Source organism: Aotus nancymaae, unplaced genomic scaffold (assembly GCF_030222135.1).
Source record: "Aotus nancymaae isolate 86718 unplaced genomic scaffold, 86718_ANA_hifiasm-v0.15.2.pri h1tg000092l, whole genome shotgun sequence".
NCBI classification, from domain to species: domain Eukaryota; kingdom Metazoa; phylum Chordata; class Mammalia; order Primates; family Aotidae; genus Aotus; species Aotus nancymaae.
In genome coordinates, this window is record NW_026988507.1 from 9,566,631 (window position 1) to 9,585,819 (window position 19,189).

The 19,189-nt window shown below is 39.4% G+C and overlaps 1 protein-coding gene across 1 annotated transcript in view; it reads right to left on the bottom strand.

The window, feature by feature from the left end:
* The window catches only part of MUC19 (mucin 19, oligomeric), a 158,577-nt gene that overhangs the window by 19,987 nt on the left and 119,401 nt on the right, over positions 1 to 19,189 (bottom strand). Inside the window, exons 101-136 of the mRNA XM_064369823.1 lie at positions 18,932 to 18,985; positions 18,737 to 18,790; positions 18,281 to 18,313; positions 17,965 to 18,018; positions 17,774 to 17,827; positions 16,802 to 16,855; positions 15,332 to 15,385; positions 15,141 to 15,194; positions 14,444 to 14,497; positions 13,661 to 13,714; positions 13,453 to 13,506; positions 13,014 to 13,046; positions 12,691 to 12,744; positions 12,495 to 12,548; positions 11,278 to 11,331; positions 10,187 to 10,240; positions 9,999 to 10,052; positions 9,445 to 9,498; positions 9,293 to 9,346; positions 8,274 to 8,327; positions 7,472 to 7,525; positions 7,279 to 7,332; positions 6,357 to 6,410; positions 5,835 to 5,867; positions 5,508 to 5,561; positions 5,315 to 5,368; positions 4,757 to 4,801; positions 4,606 to 4,659; positions 3,607 to 3,660; positions 3,152 to 3,184; positions 2,854 to 2,907; positions 2,671 to 2,724; positions 1,706 to 1,759; positions 1,197 to 1,229; positions 908 to 961; positions 718 to 771 (exon numbers count right to left, since the gene is read on the bottom strand). Of these exons, the coding sequence (XP_064225893.1) occupies positions 718 to 771; positions 908 to 961; positions 1,197 to 1,229; positions 1,706 to 1,759; positions 2,671 to 2,724; positions 2,854 to 2,907; positions 3,152 to 3,184; positions 3,607 to 3,660; positions 4,606 to 4,659; positions 4,757 to 4,801; positions 5,315 to 5,368; positions 5,508 to 5,561; positions 5,835 to 5,867; positions 6,357 to 6,410; positions 7,279 to 7,332; positions 7,472 to 7,525; positions 8,274 to 8,327; positions 9,293 to 9,346; positions 9,445 to 9,498; positions 9,999 to 10,052; positions 10,187 to 10,240; positions 11,278 to 11,331; positions 12,495 to 12,548; positions 12,691 to 12,744; positions 13,014 to 13,046; positions 13,453 to 13,506; positions 13,661 to 13,714; positions 14,444 to 14,497; positions 15,141 to 15,194; positions 15,332 to 15,385; positions 16,802 to 16,855; positions 17,774 to 17,827; positions 17,965 to 18,018; positions 18,281 to 18,313; positions 18,737 to 18,790; positions 18,932 to 18,985 (1,830 nt within the window). The remainder of the gene's footprint in view (positions 1 to 717; positions 772 to 907; positions 962 to 1,196; positions 1,230 to 1,705; positions 1,760 to 2,670; positions 2,725 to 2,853; positions 2,908 to 3,151; positions 3,185 to 3,606; positions 3,661 to 4,605; positions 4,660 to 4,756; positions 4,802 to 5,314; positions 5,369 to 5,507; positions 5,562 to 5,834; positions 5,868 to 6,356; positions 6,411 to 7,278; positions 7,333 to 7,471; positions 7,526 to 8,273; positions 8,328 to 9,292; positions 9,347 to 9,444; positions 9,499 to 9,998; positions 10,053 to 10,186; positions 10,241 to 11,277; positions 11,332 to 12,494; positions 12,549 to 12,690; positions 12,745 to 13,013; positions 13,047 to 13,452; positions 13,507 to 13,660; positions 13,715 to 14,443; positions 14,498 to 15,140; positions 15,195 to 15,331; positions 15,386 to 16,801; positions 16,856 to 17,773; positions 17,828 to 17,964; positions 18,019 to 18,280; positions 18,314 to 18,736; positions 18,791 to 18,931; positions 18,986 to 19,189) is intronic.

Consider the following 19,189-nt stretch of genomic DNA (forward strand, 5'->3'; position numbering starts at 1 on the left):
CTAAAAATTTATTTTTCTGGGTTTGTATTTTAAGGAGTTAATCCATATATTGTCCATGGAACATACAGTTTCCTTGGCAAGTTTACAAAAATCACAACTGAGGCCCCTTTTCAATGTTTAGATACAGGGAGATAGATTTAGGCTCAAGTCACCTCTAAAACTATCAGGGAATGGGTCCCATGATGACCTGATGAAGTGTCTTTAGGCCCAAGGCACAGATAGAAGGAGGAAAATTTGAAGTTTAAGAATTGTATTTAGGCCGGGCACGGTGGCTCAAGCCTGTAATCCCAGCACTTTGGGAGGCCGAGGCGGGTGGATCACGAGGTCAAGAGATCGAGACCATCCTGGTCAACATGGTGAAACCCCGTCTCTACTAAAATACAAAAAATTAGCTGGGCATGGTGGCGCGTGCCTGTAATCCCAGCTACTCGGGAGGCTGAGGCAGGAGAATTCCTGAACCCAGGAGGCGGAGGTTGCGGTGAGCCGAGATCGCGCCATTGCACTCCAGCCTGGGTAACAAGAGCGAAACTCCGTCTCAAAAAAAAAAAAAAAAAAAAAAAAAAAAAAAAGAATTGTATTTAATGATGTTAAATACTGAACATCTGCTGAATTTGTACTTAATATGCCAGATACGGGAAATTCAAGGAGTTTTGCTATATTTCTAGCAAGACATGAGAAGCTATTACAAAGTACACTTAGTTCCTTAGGAGAGCTCACCTGTGACTATTTCAGCACTTGTTATTCCACTTTCTCCTACAGAGGTTGTGGTCTCTGCAAAAGAGGAAAAAAGAATAGCAGTGAGGGCAAAGATTAGAAGAATCTGAGAAAAGCGTGGTAGGATCACCCAGGCAGACACCCATTGAGGAGCCCTTTTTAAGCAGTGGTTCCTCCCAGCCTGGTGCTTTACCTGAGTTGGAGCTCCCCGGGGTGACTGTTGTAGCAGAGGGCACTCCAGCTGTGCCTAGGCAGGGAAAAAAGAGAAAGATGGGAACATTTTTGTAACCCTTAGAAGGAGGTGGTGAGCAACATGCCTGTCTTTGACTTTGGAGCAGGAAAGGACACTTCCTGGACCTATGGAGGACAGGCATATTTTGTGTTTTCTGGCTGCCTTTGCAAGGCCAAGGATAATATGCCTGCCCTGATGATTTATTTTTGCCAGTGTTGAAGGTCATAAAAAAGGCATTTCCAAATTCTACCTGTCTTACTTCCTGGTGCTCCAGTGGTGGCTCCTAATGAAAAGAAAAAGAGAGAAGAAGTATGAGAAAGAAAGAGAAAGAAGAAAGAGAAAATTTTGAATTTTTATATCTGAGGTAAAGTACGACAACCTAATGATTTCTATGCTGAATGCAAGTCAATACTATGATGATACACAGACTATGCTCTTCTCAAAGGGAAACAATTTCAGAGCCAAAGCTACTGCAGCTCTCCTCTCCAGAGGCCCAAAACCCTGAAGTTAGTCTCTGAGAAGGGAAAGCCTTCAGGAAATTTGGGCCCACATGTTTACAAATCCAAATCCGAGAAGAAACTCAGTTTTTCCTGAAGTATTAAAGTTTTAAATGAAAATTAAAACTACACTCCACATTCAAGTGGTTCTTTGGATCATCAATACAGATTTTCTGTAACTTAAAAACTCATTGTTAAAAAAATTCCTCTAAGAAATCTATCAAAATACCACGATAAATAATGAATACTGCAAAATATTTACCTGGTTTTATTTCAGTTCTAGTGGTACCAATTCCACCTAGGGAAGTTGTGGTCTCTTAAATATGGAAAGAAAACCAATATTAATTGTGTATTAAGAAAGAGGATGGGCTACGTGGATGTAAAGATGAGCAATAAGCCCAATTTGAAATGTCGTGTCACCTACTATTAAGTCAGAAGAGAAATCCTTCAGACTGTAAACATGATGGAAACCTTCAATATCCAAGTTTAATTGTTAAAATGGGGAGAAAAAACATTTTCAAATTATACTGCTCTTAATTGAAATTTAAATGTTTCTTAATTATAAGTTATATAGATAATTTCAAAAGGTATACAGTCAGAACTCATAAATGATTGATATGCTTATTGTTATTACCATCATTATTTATTGCTTCAAATATTAGACTTTTCACATGCAAGAATTTTGCCAGTGGCTAAATTAGAAAGTGATAGGAATAAATATCTAAATTCTTTACCCATAATGAGGAATTAGAAAGTGATAGGAATCAATATCTGAATTCTCTACCCATAATGAGAATGAACATGTCATATCATGAAGGTGTAGGAACTATGTGTTTTCTCAATGTGCCAATAAGCTCTTTTCAGAGGTTTCTAGAATCAGGATTTAACATATATGTTTTCCATGCACCATTTCTGTCTCAGAAAATTTAATGACAAAACTTTCAATGACTCAATTATTTCCTTTAGATATCAATGAGAGAAATAAAAAACATTTATCTCCAACCACACAACTGATTCTCAGTGTCTTAGCTTCATGGTGAAGTCTCCTTGGAATAGAAGAAAGAAAAATAAAGGAATTCAAGTGTCGAGCCTTTGATCATTTAGGTAATATCCTGCCTATCTGGTAATCTATGTTCAGAAAAGACTCTTTACAGGAAGTACAAATACTACATGTGATTCAGGCAATGTTGTCTACTGGGAAGGAGGTAGTGGATTTTCAGTGCTTACTTAAAGTGGTGCTAAGCCCAGCCATTCCACTTGCTCCAGGAGAAGTTGTTGCTGCTGGGAGAGGAAGGACATGAATGGAAAAGATTCAGGGGGCAGGGAATGGAATGAAATGGTGGTGCTTCTGCACTGAAACACCCAAAGGCAAACACCATGAAAGGATTCCCCACCACACTGTGGACTCACCTGTGGTGAAACGTCCAGGAGCAACTGTTGTGCCAGGTGCCACCCCAGAGGTGCCTGAAATACAAAGGGATTGAGGGGACCATACTGATTCAGTAAGTCAAATGAAGACCCAAATCTTAAAGGAATATGCTGTATTTATGTATTTATTTATTTCCTATAACATGAGGCAGACAGTGAACTATATGTATTTGCCTGCTTTCAAAAATTCATAACCAAAGCTCGTAGAAAATGTTCCCAACTTCAAGCACAACTACCAATTTCATAAAAGGGAAACTTGATGCATTTTCTCGATGCTCACCTGCTTGCCTCCCTGGGGTTGAAGTGATGCCTACTGTGAGGTAGATAAGAAGAGAGAAAAAAGGTTTAAATATGTTGGAACTTCACATGTGGGAGAAAATATTGGGAAAGACAGTTGTAAGATACATACATACATATGCATGCATGCACCCTGGTTCCATGGGGCTGTTTCCTACTTCAAGCACATTTGCATGTGTACACACAGAAAGCTTTCTGTCTTCCAGCTCAAATGCTGGTGATAATAGTAACATAATGGAGAAATCCCATCCCATCCTCATCCTCAATGAAGGGAGGCTCAATTTTGGAATTTGTAGTCTTTCAAAAAAGATTTCTCCTTAATGACAAATCTATATTGAGTCACTTGCAGTGTCTCTATAAAAACCACAAACAAACACCATCAAAAAAGTTAAGAGACCTCATCTAGATGACCCCAAATTATGGGCTTTTTAGTCCCACCAGTTTTGAAACTAGTTCTGGAAGTACCAGTCTCTTCAGTGGAAACTGTGGGCTCTGAGGAAAGACATAAAGTAGGGAAGTCCGTGATTACGGAATACTGAGAGGAGATATTGGGGTGTTATCATAGCAGCCCTAAAAGAGATATCATTACATCTGACATTAAATACGAGGCACTTTCTTCTTGTTAAGCTATGTGTGTTAGAACTTCCAGATACAATGACTGTTCTGGAAGATTCTCCAGTGGTACCAAAAAAGCAAAAGAAGTAAATGCAGCAGCAGAGCATTTTCTCCCCATTTATGCTTGGAAATATCAGTGTGGCCCTCAAGCACTGGAAGCCCTTCCTCAGGACACCCTCTCTGTGAAGTGAATGGAAAATGAACAACTTCTAGCAATTCATTTTCCAGGCCAACCTGAAATGGAATTTCCCTTTTACTGTGAGGCAAGGGTAGAATAGGGTTTAAGTCACCCTAACCTGTTTCTCTTCCAGGGAATCTATCCTCCTGATGTGCCAGAAGTTCTTACAGGACAAATACAGCATGGTTTTAACCTTATAAGCAGGACTCTTTGACACAGCTAGGGGCATTTAAATAATCAGTTGATTTCATGGAGCTTTCTAGTGAGGGAGAGAGAAAATAAACATCATATATAGATAAATAAAAAAAATGATAGAAAGCGTCCAAGTGTGGGTGGAAAGGTAAATTGGGATGGGTGGAAAGGTAAATTGGGATGACTGGAAGTTCTGGAAGGTTAGGATACATGCAATAGACTCTCAAGCCTCATATCAGAAAAAAATGTCTCCATAAGCCAGGATACTGAAGACAGCCTGGCTGAGCCATCTGAGATCGTGGAATCAAAAGCAGAATAACTGACCAGATATAGGACAAAATATGGTCCCAGAGAAAATCCCCCTCCCTCAAAAGCCTTCACATTATGTATTCCCTGTAATCACCCAGCTAGAGAGATGATGAGAGCCTCAGGCCACAGCCTAACAAGCTTACCTTCTGGTGGTCCGGCTCGGGTGGTCCTGCTGCCTCCTAAGAAAGTTGTGGCTTCTGAAAAAGAAAGGAATTGGATGTATGAAAACTGCACAGGACATTCTGGAACCCCATAAGCTGTATTGCCCAAGGGACCATGTTCAGAATTCCTGACCTGTGTGGGCACTTCCAGCTGACAGAGTTTTGCCCTTAGTAGTACCTGAAATAAGAAAGGATTGTGATTAGTTGGTCAATCTGTTGTCATTAGTGAAACGGTTATAGACTCCTATAGAAAAAAGAAAAGAAAAAAAACTTTGTCTTTTTTTAAACACACCAGAAAATTTATTCCTCTAGAGTTTCTGTTTTTAAGAGTTAATCCATATATTGTCCATGGCACATATAGTACTTTGGCAGGTTTATAGAGAAAGTCCTCTGCCACGGAGTCCCTTTTTCATGGTACTATTACAGATAGATAGATTTGGGCCCACATCACCTCTGTAACTGTCAGGGAATGGGCCCCAGGATGCCCTGATGACGGATCCTTAGACCCAAAGCATAAGACATAAGGAAAGAAATGCTGAAGTGTCTGAACTATGCTTATTGATGTTAAATATGGATCATTTGCTACCTGTTTTTCTAATATGCCAAATACAGAAAATTCAGACTTTTGCCATATTCTGTCAAGATGTGAGAAATTATAACAAAGTACACTTAGTCCCTTAACTGAGCTCACCTGTGATTATTTCAGCTCTTGTTTTCCCACTTTCTCCTAAAGAAGTCGTGGCCTCTGCAAAAGAGGAGAAAACAGTATCAGTGAGGGCAAAGATTAGAAGAATCTGAAAAAATCATGGTAAGATCACCAGGCAGACACCTCACTGAGGAGGAGCCCTGCCCAAGCAGTGGTTCCTTCCAGCCTGGTGCTTTACCTGAGTTGGAGATGCCAGGGGCAACTGTTGTAGCAGAGGGCACTCCAGCTGTGTCTAGGCAGGAAAGGAAAGAGAAAGATCAACATAGAGACACTTTTATGACCCTTGAAAGAATATGGCTGACAGCATGTTTATCTGTGTCTTCGAAGCAGGAAAAGATGCTTCCTGGACCTATAACTGACAGGAGAGGCATTTTCCGTGTTTATTGTGTTCCTTGGCAAAGGCGAGGTTAATGCAATGGCTAATATGCCTGTCCTTATTATTTACTTATTTTTTTTTTTTTTGGCCAACATTGAAGGTCATATAAAACGCTTTCCCCAAATTTACCTGTCTTACTTCCTGGTGCTCCAGAAGTGACTCCTAATGAAAAAGAGAAGGAGAAGAAGGAGTAGGAAAGAAAGAGAAGGAAGAAAAACATTTTTTGAATTTTTATCTCTGAACTAAAATAGGAACATCTCAATGATTTCTACACTGAGTTGAAGCTAGTATACTAATGTTATATAGACTATGCTCTTTTCAAAGGGAAAACCATTTCAGAGCCAGAGCTATTATTGTAACCCTCCTCTGCAGAGTCCTAGACCCCTGAGGTCAGTATCTGAAAAGGGAAAGCCTTTAGGAAATTTGGGACCACATATTTACAAATCCAAATCCAAGAAGAAACTCTGTTTCCCTTGAAATATTATAGCTTTCAAGGAAATTTAAAACTACAATTCACATCAAAGTGATTTTTTGTATTATCAATGCAAACTTTCTGAAAATTATTTCAAAATTAAAAGCTCATTTAAAATTTTTTTTCTCTATGAAATCTATCAAAATACAACAAAAATATAAATACCCCAAATTCTTTACCTGATTTTATTTCTGCTCCAGTGGTGGCACCTCCTCCTAAGGAAGTTGTGGTCTCTTAAAGATGAAACGAAAACCAAAATTAATTGAGTATCAAGGAAGTGGGATGAGTCAGTGGATGTCACTACATGAGATAAGCCAAATTTGAAATGTCTTGTCACCTATTAAGTCAGAAAAGATCTCCTGAGTGTAAAAATGATGGAAACCTTCAATATACATATTTAATTGTTAAATTGGGGAGATAAAACATTTTAACTCACATGATTCTTAATTGGACCTTAGATATTTCTTAACTGGAATAAGATATATAAAATTCTTAATAAAAAAGAATATATAATAAGGAAGTCATAAATCATAGATATGCTCACTACTATCATCATCATTATTTATTGCTTTAAGTATTATACTTTTCATGTGCAAGAATTTTGCCAGTGGCTACCAAAAATGAACCTGGAACTAGAGAACAATGGGAATCAATGTCTCAATTTTTCCCCATAATGAAAAGAAAATGGCCTACAATGGGGTAAGTGAGCTATGTTTTCTCAGCATGTCAGCAAGGTCTTTTCAGAGGTTCTAGAATCAAGAGTTAATTTATATATGTTTTTCATATATTTATATCTCATGGAATATTTGATGACAACCATTCTAATAACTCAATTACTTCCTTTAGATATCAATGAGAGAAAGACATTTCTTTCTAATCACCCAACCGATTCTCAGGGCCTTAGCTCCACGCTGAAGTCTCCTTGAAGCAGAGGAAAGGAAGATAAAAGAGTCTGAGGGTCTGACATTTGGTTATTAGGTAAAACCCTGTCTAACCAGTAATCTTTGTTCAGAAAATGCTCTTCACAGGAGGTACAAACAATAGATGTGATTCAGACAACCTTGTCTACTACGAAGCAGTTAGCGGTTCATCAGTGTTTACCTGCAGTGGGTCCAGCCCCAGTTGTTCTGCTTGCTCCAGGAGAAGTTGTGGTTACTGAGAGAGGAAGGACATAAATGAAAAAGATTCAGGGACCTAGGGATGGAACGGATCAGAAGCACCAAAGGAAAGACATTTTTGTATCAGGCACCCAGGAAAGAATTCTGTGTAATTAGTGAAGAAACTGTGGACTGACCTGTGCTGAAACTTCCAGGGGCAACTGTTGTGCCAGGCGCCACCCCAGAGGTGCCTGAAACACATTATATCTCTTTTAGAGTCAGGTCTTCATTCGACTTACTGACCATTGTGAGTCAGTAAGTCAAGTGAAGACCTGACTCTAAAATGGATATAATGCATTTCTTTGCTATAACTGAAATCTCTTTTTCTGAGCTTGTGGCAGAGGGTGAACTAGTTGTATTTGCTTGCATTCAACAATTCATAACCAAAGTAAACAGAGAGAAATACTGTTTGCAACTTCAAGTGCTTCTCCTGGAAATGTAATGACAGCGAAACTAGATGCATTTCCCTAGTGCTGGCTGACTTGTTCCCCTGGCACTGCAGTGATGCTTGCTGTGAGACAGAAAGAAGGGGAAATAAGGTTTAAATGTGCTGCAAACTAGACGTAGGACAAAATATTGACAAAGCAAAGTTCTATCCATATACAGATACACATATGCAGGCATGCATCTGGTTCCACGGGCTTTTTTTCTATTTCACACACATACACTCACACACTCTCACACACACACAAGGAAAACATTCTGAATTCCAGCTCCAATTCTATTGATAGGTGTAACATCGCTGGAGACATCTCAACCCGTTCTCAGAACTGGAGCAGTGAGGCTCAATTCTAGAACTAGTAGACTTGCAAAAAATGTATTTCTAATAGCAAACCCATTTTTAATTACTTGCAGTGTACCTAAATAAAATGTAAACACTCTTAAGGAAAGCTTGATTCCTATCTTGATGATCCAAAATCATGGACTCTTTATTCTCACCAGTTTTGAATCCAGTTCCAGAAGTACCAGTCCCTTCTGTGGCAGTCGTGGCCTCTGAGGAAAAAGAAATGGGTGCATAGTGACATCTGGGAATTTGGAATACTGCAGGGGATATTGGGGTATTATTTTATAATAGCAGCCCTAAAAGAGATATCATGAAATCTGACACTAAATAAAAGGCATTCCCTTCTTATTAAGCTACCTGTGTTAGAAGTGCCAGATACAATGGTCATTCCAGTCAATTCTCCAGTGGTACCTAAAATGCAAAAAAAAAAAAAAAAAAAAAGGAAAATGGAGCAATAGATTATTATCTCCCCGTTAAACTTGGAAGCATCAACGTGCAGCTCTAAAGCACTGGAAGCCCTTTTCTGAAGACACTGTATCCCTGTAGAGAATGGAAAATGAACAACCTCTGAGCGCTTGATTTTCCAGGCCAACCTGGGCGGCGTGTGATGCTACTGGGTTTCCCTTTCCCTATGAGGCAAGGAGGGAATAGAGCTTAAATCACCCTGGCCTGTTTCCCTTTCAGGAACATATCCCCCTGACAGAGGTGCCTACAGGAGAAACAAAGCACAGTTCTGTATTTATAAGTAGGACTCTTTGATACAACATGGAGCATTTTAACATCAGTTATTCTCCTGAAGTGTTGTAGGAGGGGAGAGAGGACACAAACATGTGTAAGGAAAGGAGAAAAATGACAGAAAGTGTCTCAAACTGTGGGTGGAAAGGAAAACTGGGTAAGGAGAATTGAAGTCCTGGAAAGTTGTAATATATACAATATACTCTCACACTTTGTATCAGAAAAAATTGTCTCCATAAGCCAGGACACTGAAGACAGCCTGGCTGAGACATCTGAGGTCACTAATTCACAAGCAGAGTAACTGACCAGGTTGATCTGACACACTCTGGGCACAGAGAAAATGAAGGACCCTCCCTCAAATGACTTCACATTATTGTTCACTGCAGCCACCCAGGTAGAGAGATGATAAGAACCCCAATCCTCAGCCTGACAAGCTCACCTCCAGGTGGTCCTGCTCGGGTTTTCCCGCTGCCTCCTGGGATAGTTGTGGCCTCTGAGAGAGAGAGGAATTGGAGATATAAAGACTGGACAGGACACTCAGGGTTTCCCAAACCTGATATTGCCTAAGGGGCCATGTTCAGAATTCCCGACCTGTGTAGGCACTTCCAGGTTCCTGAACTTTGCCAGAGATGCCCTCAGTAGTACCTGAAATAAGAAAGGTGTTCAGCTGGTCAATTTGTTGCCTCTCATGAAATGAGCATGGGCTCCTAAAGGAAAGATAATAACTTTATTTCTTTGAATATACCAGTACATCTATTTCTCTGGACTTTCTAGTCTTAAGGGTTCATTCACATATTGCTCGTGGAACATATAATTCCATCGGCAAGTTTACACAGAAAGTCCTCCACCACTGAGACCCTTTTTTCAGGGTTTAGTTGCAGAGAGATAGATTCAGGCCAAGACACTTTTATAACTGCAAGGGAATAAATGGGTCCCATGCTAGCCTGATGAAGAGGCCTTTGACACAGCAAACAAGACACAAGGAGGGAATGTTGAAGTGTTGGAACCATATCTATTGATGTTAAATATTGAATATATGCTAAATATTTTTTTAATATGCCAAATGGTGGAAAGAGTTTTGCTACATTTCAAGTAAGACATTTGAAGTTATTACAAGCTACACTTAGTTCCTTAGCTGAGCTCACCTGTGATTATTTGAGCTCTTGTTTTTCCATTTTCTCCTACAGAAGTTGTGGCTTCTGCAAATGAGGGGAAAGGAATAACACTGAGGGCAAAGATTTGAAGAATCCACGAGTAAGGTTTGATCACCCAGGCAGACACCCCACTGAGGAGCCCTTCCCAAACAGTGGTTCCTACCAGCCTGGTGCTTTACCTGAGTTGGAACTCCCAGGGGCAATTGTTGTAGCAGAGGGCACTCCAGATGTATCTACATGGGAAAAAAGAGAAAGATCAACATGGCAACAATTTTGCAATCCCTAGAAGAATGTTGGCAACAAGTCTGTCTGTGACTTTGAAGCAGCAAATGATACTTTATGGACCTATAACTAACAGAAAGTTATACGTGTTGCATGTCTACCATTTATCTTTGCAAAGCCAAGGTTAACACCATGGCTAATATACCTGCCAATCTTTGCCAAGATTAAAGGTCGTAATCTTGGCAAAGATCAAAGGCTTTTTCCATATTTACCGGTTTTACTTCCTAGTGCTCCAGCAGTGGCTCCTAATGAAAAGAAAAAGAAGGAAGAAGAGAAGGAGGAAGAGGAAGATAAGAGGAGTAGGAAGAGGAGAAGGAAGAGGCAGAGGAGGAGATAAAGGAGCCAGAGGAGAAGAAGCAAGAGGAGGAGGCAGAGGAGAGGAGAGGAGGAGGAAGAGGAGGAGGAAGAGGAGAAGGAAGAGGAAGAAAAGGATGAAGAAGATGGAAAAGGAAGGAAGAGGATGAGGTAGAGAAGAAAGGAACAAGAGGAAAGACAGAGGAACAGGAAGAAAGGGAAGAAGAGGAGGAAGAAGAGGCAGAGAAGGAAGAAGAAAGATTTGGAATTTTTTCTTTGAACTAAAATGTGATATCTTAATGCTTTCTATGCTGAATAGAAGTCAGTACTGTAATGTTATACAGACTAAACCCTTTTCACAGGAAGAGCCATTTCAGAGCCAGAGCTATTATATCTGCTCTTCCAAGAGGCCTAGAATCCAGGGATTAGTCCCTGAGAAGGGACTTCAGGAAATTTGGGGCCAAGTGGTTCCAAATCCAAAAAGTATTGCTGGTTTCCCTGAAATACCATATCCCCCAAAGGATATAAAAACTCCATTCCACATGAAAGGGATTCTTTGCTTTATCTTTGCAAATTTTAAGTAATTTAATATTTCAAAATAAAAGGCTTAAAAAAAACACCTGTTTTCTCTAAGAAATTCATGAACTTAGAATCAAACTACAACAATAAATAATGAAAATATCCAAATCTTCACCTAATTTTATTTCTGCTCCGGTAGTACCACTTTCTCCTAGGGAAGTTGTGGTCTCTTAAAGATGGAGAGAAGGCCGGGCGCGGTGGCTCAAGCCTGTAATCCCAGCACTTTGGGAGGCCGAGGCGGGTGGATCACGAGGTCAAGAGATCGAGACCATCCTGGTCAACATGGTGAAACCCCGTCTCTACTAATACAAAAAAATTAGCTGGGCATGGTGGCGCGTGCCTGTAATCCCAGCTACTCAGGAGGCTGAGGCAGGAGAATTGCCTGAACCCAGGAGGCGGAGGTTGCGGTGAGCCGAGATCGCGCCATTGCACTCCAGCCTGGGTAACAAGAGCGAAACTCCGTCTCAAAAAAAAAAAAAAAAAAAAAAGATGGAGAGAAAACTAAAATTAATTCAATATGAAGGAAGATGGATGAGTAAGCTGATGAGACTACATGAAACAAATACAATTCAAAATCTCTTGTCACCTACTACTAAGTCAGAAAAGAAGCCCTTCTCCATGTAAAAGTGTTTATCTTCAATACGCAAGTTTAACTGTCCATTTTTAACTCATGGATCTTCTTTTGACCTTAGATAGTTGCAATGATAATAAGGTATGCAAAAGTCATATACAATATCTATATATCAAGGAAATCATAAATGATCGATATGCTCATTACTATTATCATCATTATTTATTGCTTTAAGTATTAGACTTTTCATGAGTAAAAATTTTGCCAGTGACTACCATGATAGAACATGGAATTAGAAATAGAAATCAATATCTCAATTCCTTACCCATAATGAGAAAGAGAATGGCCTTGGATGGGATAAGAAAACTATGCATTTCCTCAATGTGTCAACAAGCTGTGTTCAGAGGTTTCTAGAAGCAAGAGTTAATCTATATCTTTTCTACACATCATTTGTATCTCATGTAATATTTAATGACTAAAATATCAATAACTACTTCATTTAAATATCAATAAGAGAAAAAAAAACATTTATCTTCAATCTCCTAACTGTTTCTCAGTGCCTTGGCTTCATAGTGAAGTCTCTCTGAAGCAGACAAAAGGAAGGTTAAAAAATTTGAGTGTCTGGCCTTTAATTATTAGGGAAAATCCTGCCTGTGTGATAATCTTTCTTCAGAAAATGCTCTTCACGGGAGTACAAACAGTAGATGCAATTCAGGCAATGTTGTCTACTAGGAGGCAGGTAGTGGTTCCTCTGTGCTTACCTGAGGTGAGTCCAGCCCCAGTCATTCCACTTGCTCCAGAAGATGTTGTGGCTACTGAGAAAGGAAGGACATAAATGGAAAAGATTCAGGGACTTGAAATGGAAACATGGCACTTCTGCATAAAAGCACCAAAAGGAAAGGCATACTATCATGGCAAGCATCCATGAAATGATTCCCCACCACACCGTGGACTCACCTGTGCGGAAACTTCCAGGAGCAACTGTTGTGAAGAGAGACACCCCAGAGGTGCCTGAAACAGAAAGAGACTGAGGTGATCATGGTGAATGAGTAAATCAAACGAAGAACCGACTCTAAAAGGAATATGCTCTATGTATGTATATATTTATCTATTTACATGCCACCATAGAAAGCTCTCTCCGAGCTCAAGGCAGATGGTGAACGACATGTATTTGCCTGCTTTCAACAATTCAAACCAAAGCACATAGAAAATGTTCCCAACTTCAGGCACACCTGGAAAATTGATAAAAGTGAAACTAGATGCATTTCCCCAACACTCACCTGCTTGTTTCGCTGGGGCTGAAGTGATGCCTGCTGTGAGGTAGAATGAGGAGGGAAAAAAGGTTTAAATGTATTGAAACTTGAGATGTAGGAGAAAATACTGAGCTATCATTTTTTTTCACATATACACTTGTAAATGCATGTGTCCTGGGTCCATGGGGCTCTTTTCTGTTTCACATACACACAGAAAACTTTCTGAATTCCACCTAAACTGCTAGCAATAGTTGTAACACAAATGGAGAAATTCCATTCCGTTCTCAGAAATGGAGCAGTAATGCTCCATTTTAGAATTAGTAGATTTACAAAAAATGTATCTCTACCAGCAAATCTATTTTGAATCAGTTGCAATGTCCTTAAATAAAACAAACGCAAACTCTCTCAAGACAAGCTTGAGAGACCTAATACTTATGACACCAAATCATGGGTTGCCTCTTCTCACCAGTTTTGAATCCAGTTCCAGAAGAACCTGTCCCTTCTATGGAAGTGGTGACCTCTGATGGAAGAAATAGGACAATGAAAAACGCTGGAAATTTAAAATACTGGGGTATTACTTTAGAAGATATTGGGGTATTACTTTATCATAGAAGCCATAAAAGAAAAATGACACCTGACATTAAATAAGAAGCATTTACTTCTTGTTAAGCTACCTGTGTTAGAACTTCTAGATATAATGGTCGTTCCAGACAATTCTCCGGTGGTAACTAAAATGCCAAAAAAAAAAAAAAAAAAAAAAGAAATGAAGCAATAGAGCATTTTGTCTCCAATTAAGCTTGGAAGCATCAATGTATCCCTGAAGCACTAGAATCTGTTTCCTGTGCCCACTCTATTTCTATAGAGAATGGAAAATGAACACCTAGAGATGCATAGGTTGATGCAGGGATTCCCTTCCACTATGAGGCAAGGGGAGAACAGGGCTCTAAATCACCTTGACCTGTTTCCTTTCCAGAAACATAAGTCCTCTGGCGTAATAGAGGTAACTACAGGAGACATTATATTTATAAGTAGGACTGCTTGATACAACTTGGGATATTTTAATAATCAATTGCCTTCATGAAGCTTTCTAGTAAGAGGAGAGAGGAAATAAACATTCTGTGTAAGTATATGAGAAAAATAATAAAAAGTATCAAACTGTGAGTGGAAAGGCTGGGTAAGGGGAATAGGAAGTCCTGGAAGGTTGGAATATATGAAATATTTTCTAATACCTTTAATCAGAAAAAATAATGTCTCCATAAGCTAGAATAGTGCAGACAGCTTGGCTGACAATCCAAGTTGTGAAATTTACAAGTCCAATAACTGACCAGGTTGCTAGGACACAATATGGCCAAGCAGAAAATGCAGTCCCTTCCTTCAAATGCTTTCACATTATTTGTTCCCTGTAGCCACCCAGATAGAGATGATGAGAGCCCCAGGTCTCAGCCTGACAAGCTCACCTCCGGGTAGTCCTGCTCGAGTGGTCCCGCTGCCTCCAGAGAAAGTTGTGGCCTCTGAGAGAGAAAAGAATTAGAGGTATGAAGACTGTACAGGACATTCTGGGGCCCCATAAGCTATATTAGCCAAGGGGCCACATTCAGAATGCCTGATGTGTGTGGTCACTTCCATGCTTTGGAGTTCTGCCAGAGATTCTCTGAGTAGCAAAAGAGGAAAGGATCATGGACATTTGGTCAACTTGTTGCCCCTTATGATACAAGCATAGACTCTTAAAGAAAAAAAATATATTTTTTTCTTCAATAAAACAGAAAATTTATTTCTCTGCAGTTTCTATTTTTAAGAGTTAATCCATATATTATTCATAGAACCTATAATTCCCTCAGCAAGTTTACAGAGAAGGTCCTCTGCCACCATGTTTCATTTTTAAGGTTTAGGTAGAGAAAGATAGATTTGGGCCCAAGTCCCATACACAGCTGTCAGGGAATGGATCCCATGATACCCTAATGAAGGGATTGATTTTAGAGCCAAAAGAAAAAAGGAGAAAATGTTGAAGTTTCTGACCTATATTTATTGATGTTAAAATTTGAACATCTGCTACATTTTTGCCTAATATGCCAAAAATTCAAAAACTTATGTCATATTTCGAGCAAGATGTGGGAAATTATAACAAAGTACACTTAGTTCCTTAACTAGGCTCACCTGTGATTATTTCAGCTCTTGTTATTCCACTTTCTCTCAAAGAAGTTGTGGCCTCTGCAAAAGAGGGAAAAAGAATAGCAGTGAGAGAAAAGATTAGAAGAATCTGAGAAAAGCATGATAGGATCACCCAGGCAGACACCCCATTGAGGAGCCCTTTCCAAGCAGTGGTTCCTCCCAGCCTGGTGCTTTACCTGAGTTAGAGTTCCCAGGGGCGACTGTTGTAGCAGAGGGCACTCCAGCTGTGCCTAGGCAGGAAAGAAAAGAGAAGGATTGAGATGGGAACTCTTTTGTGACCCTTTGAAAAATGTGGCCAACAGTATGTCTATTTGTGACTTTGAAACCAGAAAGCACACTTCGTGGCTTATAACTGACATGAAGACAAACACGTTTCAGGTTTTTTTTTTTTTTTTTGAGACGGAGTTTCACTCTTGTTGCCCAGGCTGGAGTGCAATGGCGCGATCTCGGCTCACCGCAACCTCCACCTCCTGGGTTCAGGCAATTCTCCTGCCTCAGCCTCCTGAGTAGCTGGGATTACAGGCAAGCGCCACCGTGCCCAGCTAATTTTTTGTATTTTTAGTAGAGACGGGGTTTCACCATGTTGACCGGGATGGTCTCGATCTCTTGACCTCGTGATCCACCTGCCTTGGCCTCCCAAAGTGCTGGGATTACAGGCGTGAGCCACCGCGCCCGGCCCATGTTTCAGGTTTATTGTATGCCTTTGCAAAGCCAAGGTTAATGCAGTGGCTAATATTCCTACCCTAATTATTATGAACAATATTTGGTCACAGTGGAAGGTCATATGAAAAGCTTTCCCCAAGTTTACCTGTCCCACTTTCTGGTGCTATAGTGGTGGTTCCTAATGAAAAGCAAAAGAAAGAAGGAGGAGGGCCGGGTGCGGTGGCTCACGCCTGTAATCCCAGCACTTTGGGAGGCCGAGGCGGGTGGATCACGAGGTCAAGAGATCAAGACCATCCTGGTCAACATGGTGAAACCCCGTCTCTACTAAAAATACAAAAAATTAGCTGGGCATGGTAGTGCGTGCCTGTAATCCCAGCTACTCAGGAGGCTGAGGCAGGAGAATTGCCTGAACCCAGGAGGCGGAGGTTGCTCTGAGCCAAGATCGCGCCATTGCACTCCAGCCTGGGTAACAAGAGCGAAACTCCGTCTCAAACAAACAAAAAATAAATAAAAATAAATAAATAAATAAAAAGAAAGAAGGAAGAGAAAGAAAAAGAGAATACAAGAAAAAATAAGAAGAAAGACAATTTTGAATTTTTATCTCTAAACTAATCTTAGTGATTTCTAATGTTATACAGACTATGCCCTGTTCAAAGGAAAAACCTTTTCAAAGCCAGAGCTATTATTGCAAGACTCCTCTCTAGAGACTTAGGACCCTGATGTTAGTCTCTCAGAAAGGAAAGATTTTAGAAATTTTGGGCTCAAGAGTCTACAAATCCAAATCCACGAGCAAACTCTGTTTCCTTGATAGAGCCTCAAAGGAAACTTAAACCCACACTCAACATTGAAGGAATTCTCTGCATTATCTATGATAATTTTCTGTAATTTAAATTTATTTCCAAATTAAAAGCTCATTAGAAATAATTTCCTCTAAGAAATCTGTCAAAATAAAACAATAAATATAAATACTCTAAAGTCTTTACCTGATTTTATTTCTGCTGCAGTGGTGCCACTTCCTCCCAGGGAAGCTGTGGTCTCTTAAAGATGAAAAGAAAAACAAAATTAACTGAGTACTAAGAAAAGGGGATGAAGTAAGTTTATGTCATTACATGAGATAACTCCAATTAAAAATGTCTTGATACTTTCTATTAAGTCAGAAAATAAGTACTTCTGACTTTAAAAGTAATGAAAACCATAAATACACAAGTTTAATAGTTAAAATCAGGAGATACCACATTTGTAAATTTATTTTTTTAATTGGACCTTAGATATTTCTCTCTTTTTTTTGTTTCTTCTTTTTTTGTTGTTGTTTTTTTGTTTTTTTGGACTTTAGATATTTCTTAATTGGAATAAGATATGTAAATCTCTGATTAAAAAAGTGGATACAGTGAGGAACTCACAAATGATCAACATGGTCATTACTATTATTATCAGTATTTATCACTTTAAGTATTAGACTTTTCATATGAAACAGTTTTTCCAGTTGGAACTTGGAATTAGAGAGGTGTAGGAATCAACATTTTTATTCTTTACACATAATGAAAAGAAAACAGCCTTCGATGGGGTAAGATTAATCTGTGTTGTCTTAATGTGTCAAAAAGCACTTTTCAGTGCTTTCTAGAATCAGGAGTTAATCTGTATGTTTTTCATGCACCATTTCTATAGATTAGCTAATGAGAAAAACTTTAATAGCTATTATTTCCTTTATATATCACTGAGGGAAAGAATGACATTTCTCTCCAATCACACAACTGACTCTCAGTGCCTTAGCTCCACGATGAAGTCTCCTTGAAGCAGAGGTAAGGAAAATAAAGGCATTTGAGTGTCCAACCTTTACATATTAGGTAAAATATTGCCTATTTGGATTTGAAAAAAAAAAAATGTCCTTCACTGGAAGTACAAACAGTAGATGTGATTGAGGCAATGTGATCTATTGGGAAGGAGGTAGTTCTTACTTGTAGTTGTTGTAACTCCAGTTATTCCACTTGCTCCAGGAGAAGCTGTGGCTGCTGGGAGGACACAAATGGAAAAGGTTCAGGGGACATGAAATGGAATAGTGGCATTCCTGCATAGAAGCACCAAAAGGAAAGGCATGTTACTGTAGCCAGCACCCACGAAACAATTCCCCACCACACAGTGGACTCACCTGTGCTGAAACTTCCAGGGGCAACTGTTGTGGCAGGAGCTACCTCTGAGGTGCCTGAAAACAAAGAGACTGAGGTGATCACAGTGAATAAGTAAGTCAAAGGAAGACCCAAATCTAAAAGGGATGTGCTGTATTTATGTATTGAATTGCCATAACAGAATCCTCTTTCTCTGAACATGAGGCAGGTGGAAAACTCAATGTATTTGCCTGCTTTCAACAATTCATGACAAAAGGATATACAGAGACTAGTTTCCAAGTACAAGCACAACTGAAAATTTGATAAAAGCGAAACTAGATGCATTTTCTCAATGCTCACCTGCTTGCTTCCCTGTTGCTGCAGTGATGCCTGCTGTGAGATAGAAAAAGAAGGAAAAATGGTTGAAATACTTTGAAACTTCACAGGTAGAGAAAGTATTGAACCAGCATTTTTGTTCACATATACACTTTAAATGTATGTGTACTGGTTCCATGGGGCGCTTTTCGGTTTCACATACACGCACTGAAAATTTTCTGAATGCCACCTAAACTGCTAGTGACAGTTGTAACATAAATGGAGAAATTACATCCTATCCTCAGAAATGAAGCAGTAATGATCCATTTAAGAATTAGTGAATTTAAAACAAAAATACATATATATATATATATACCTCAACCAGCAAATCTATTTTGAATCATGTGCAATGTAGCTAAATAAAACAAACACAAACTCTCTCAAGAAAAGCTTGAGAGACCTAATACTTATGATGCCATATCATGGACTGTTTCGTCTCACCAGTTTTGAATCCAGTTCCAGAAGTGCCAGTTCCTTCTGTGGAAGTGGTGGCCTCTGATGGAAGAAAGAGGAGAATGAAAAAAGCTGGGAATTTAGAATACTGGAAGAAGATATTGGGGTATTACTTTATCAAAGAAGCCCTTTAAAAAATCATGATATCTGACATTAAATAAGAGGCATTTCTTCTTAAGCTACCTGTGTTAGAACTTCCAGAAATAATGATCATTCCAGACAATTCTCTAATGGTAACTAAAATGCAAAAAAAGAAAAAAGGAAATAAACCAATAGAGCATTTTATTTGCAATTAAGTCTGAAAGCATCAATGTAGCCCTAAATACTGGAAGCCCTCTCCTGCAGACATTCTATTTCAATTGAGAATGGAAAATGAACAACTTCCTAGCACTTCATTTTCCAGGCTAACATGGGATGGATGTGTTGTTACTGAGATTACCT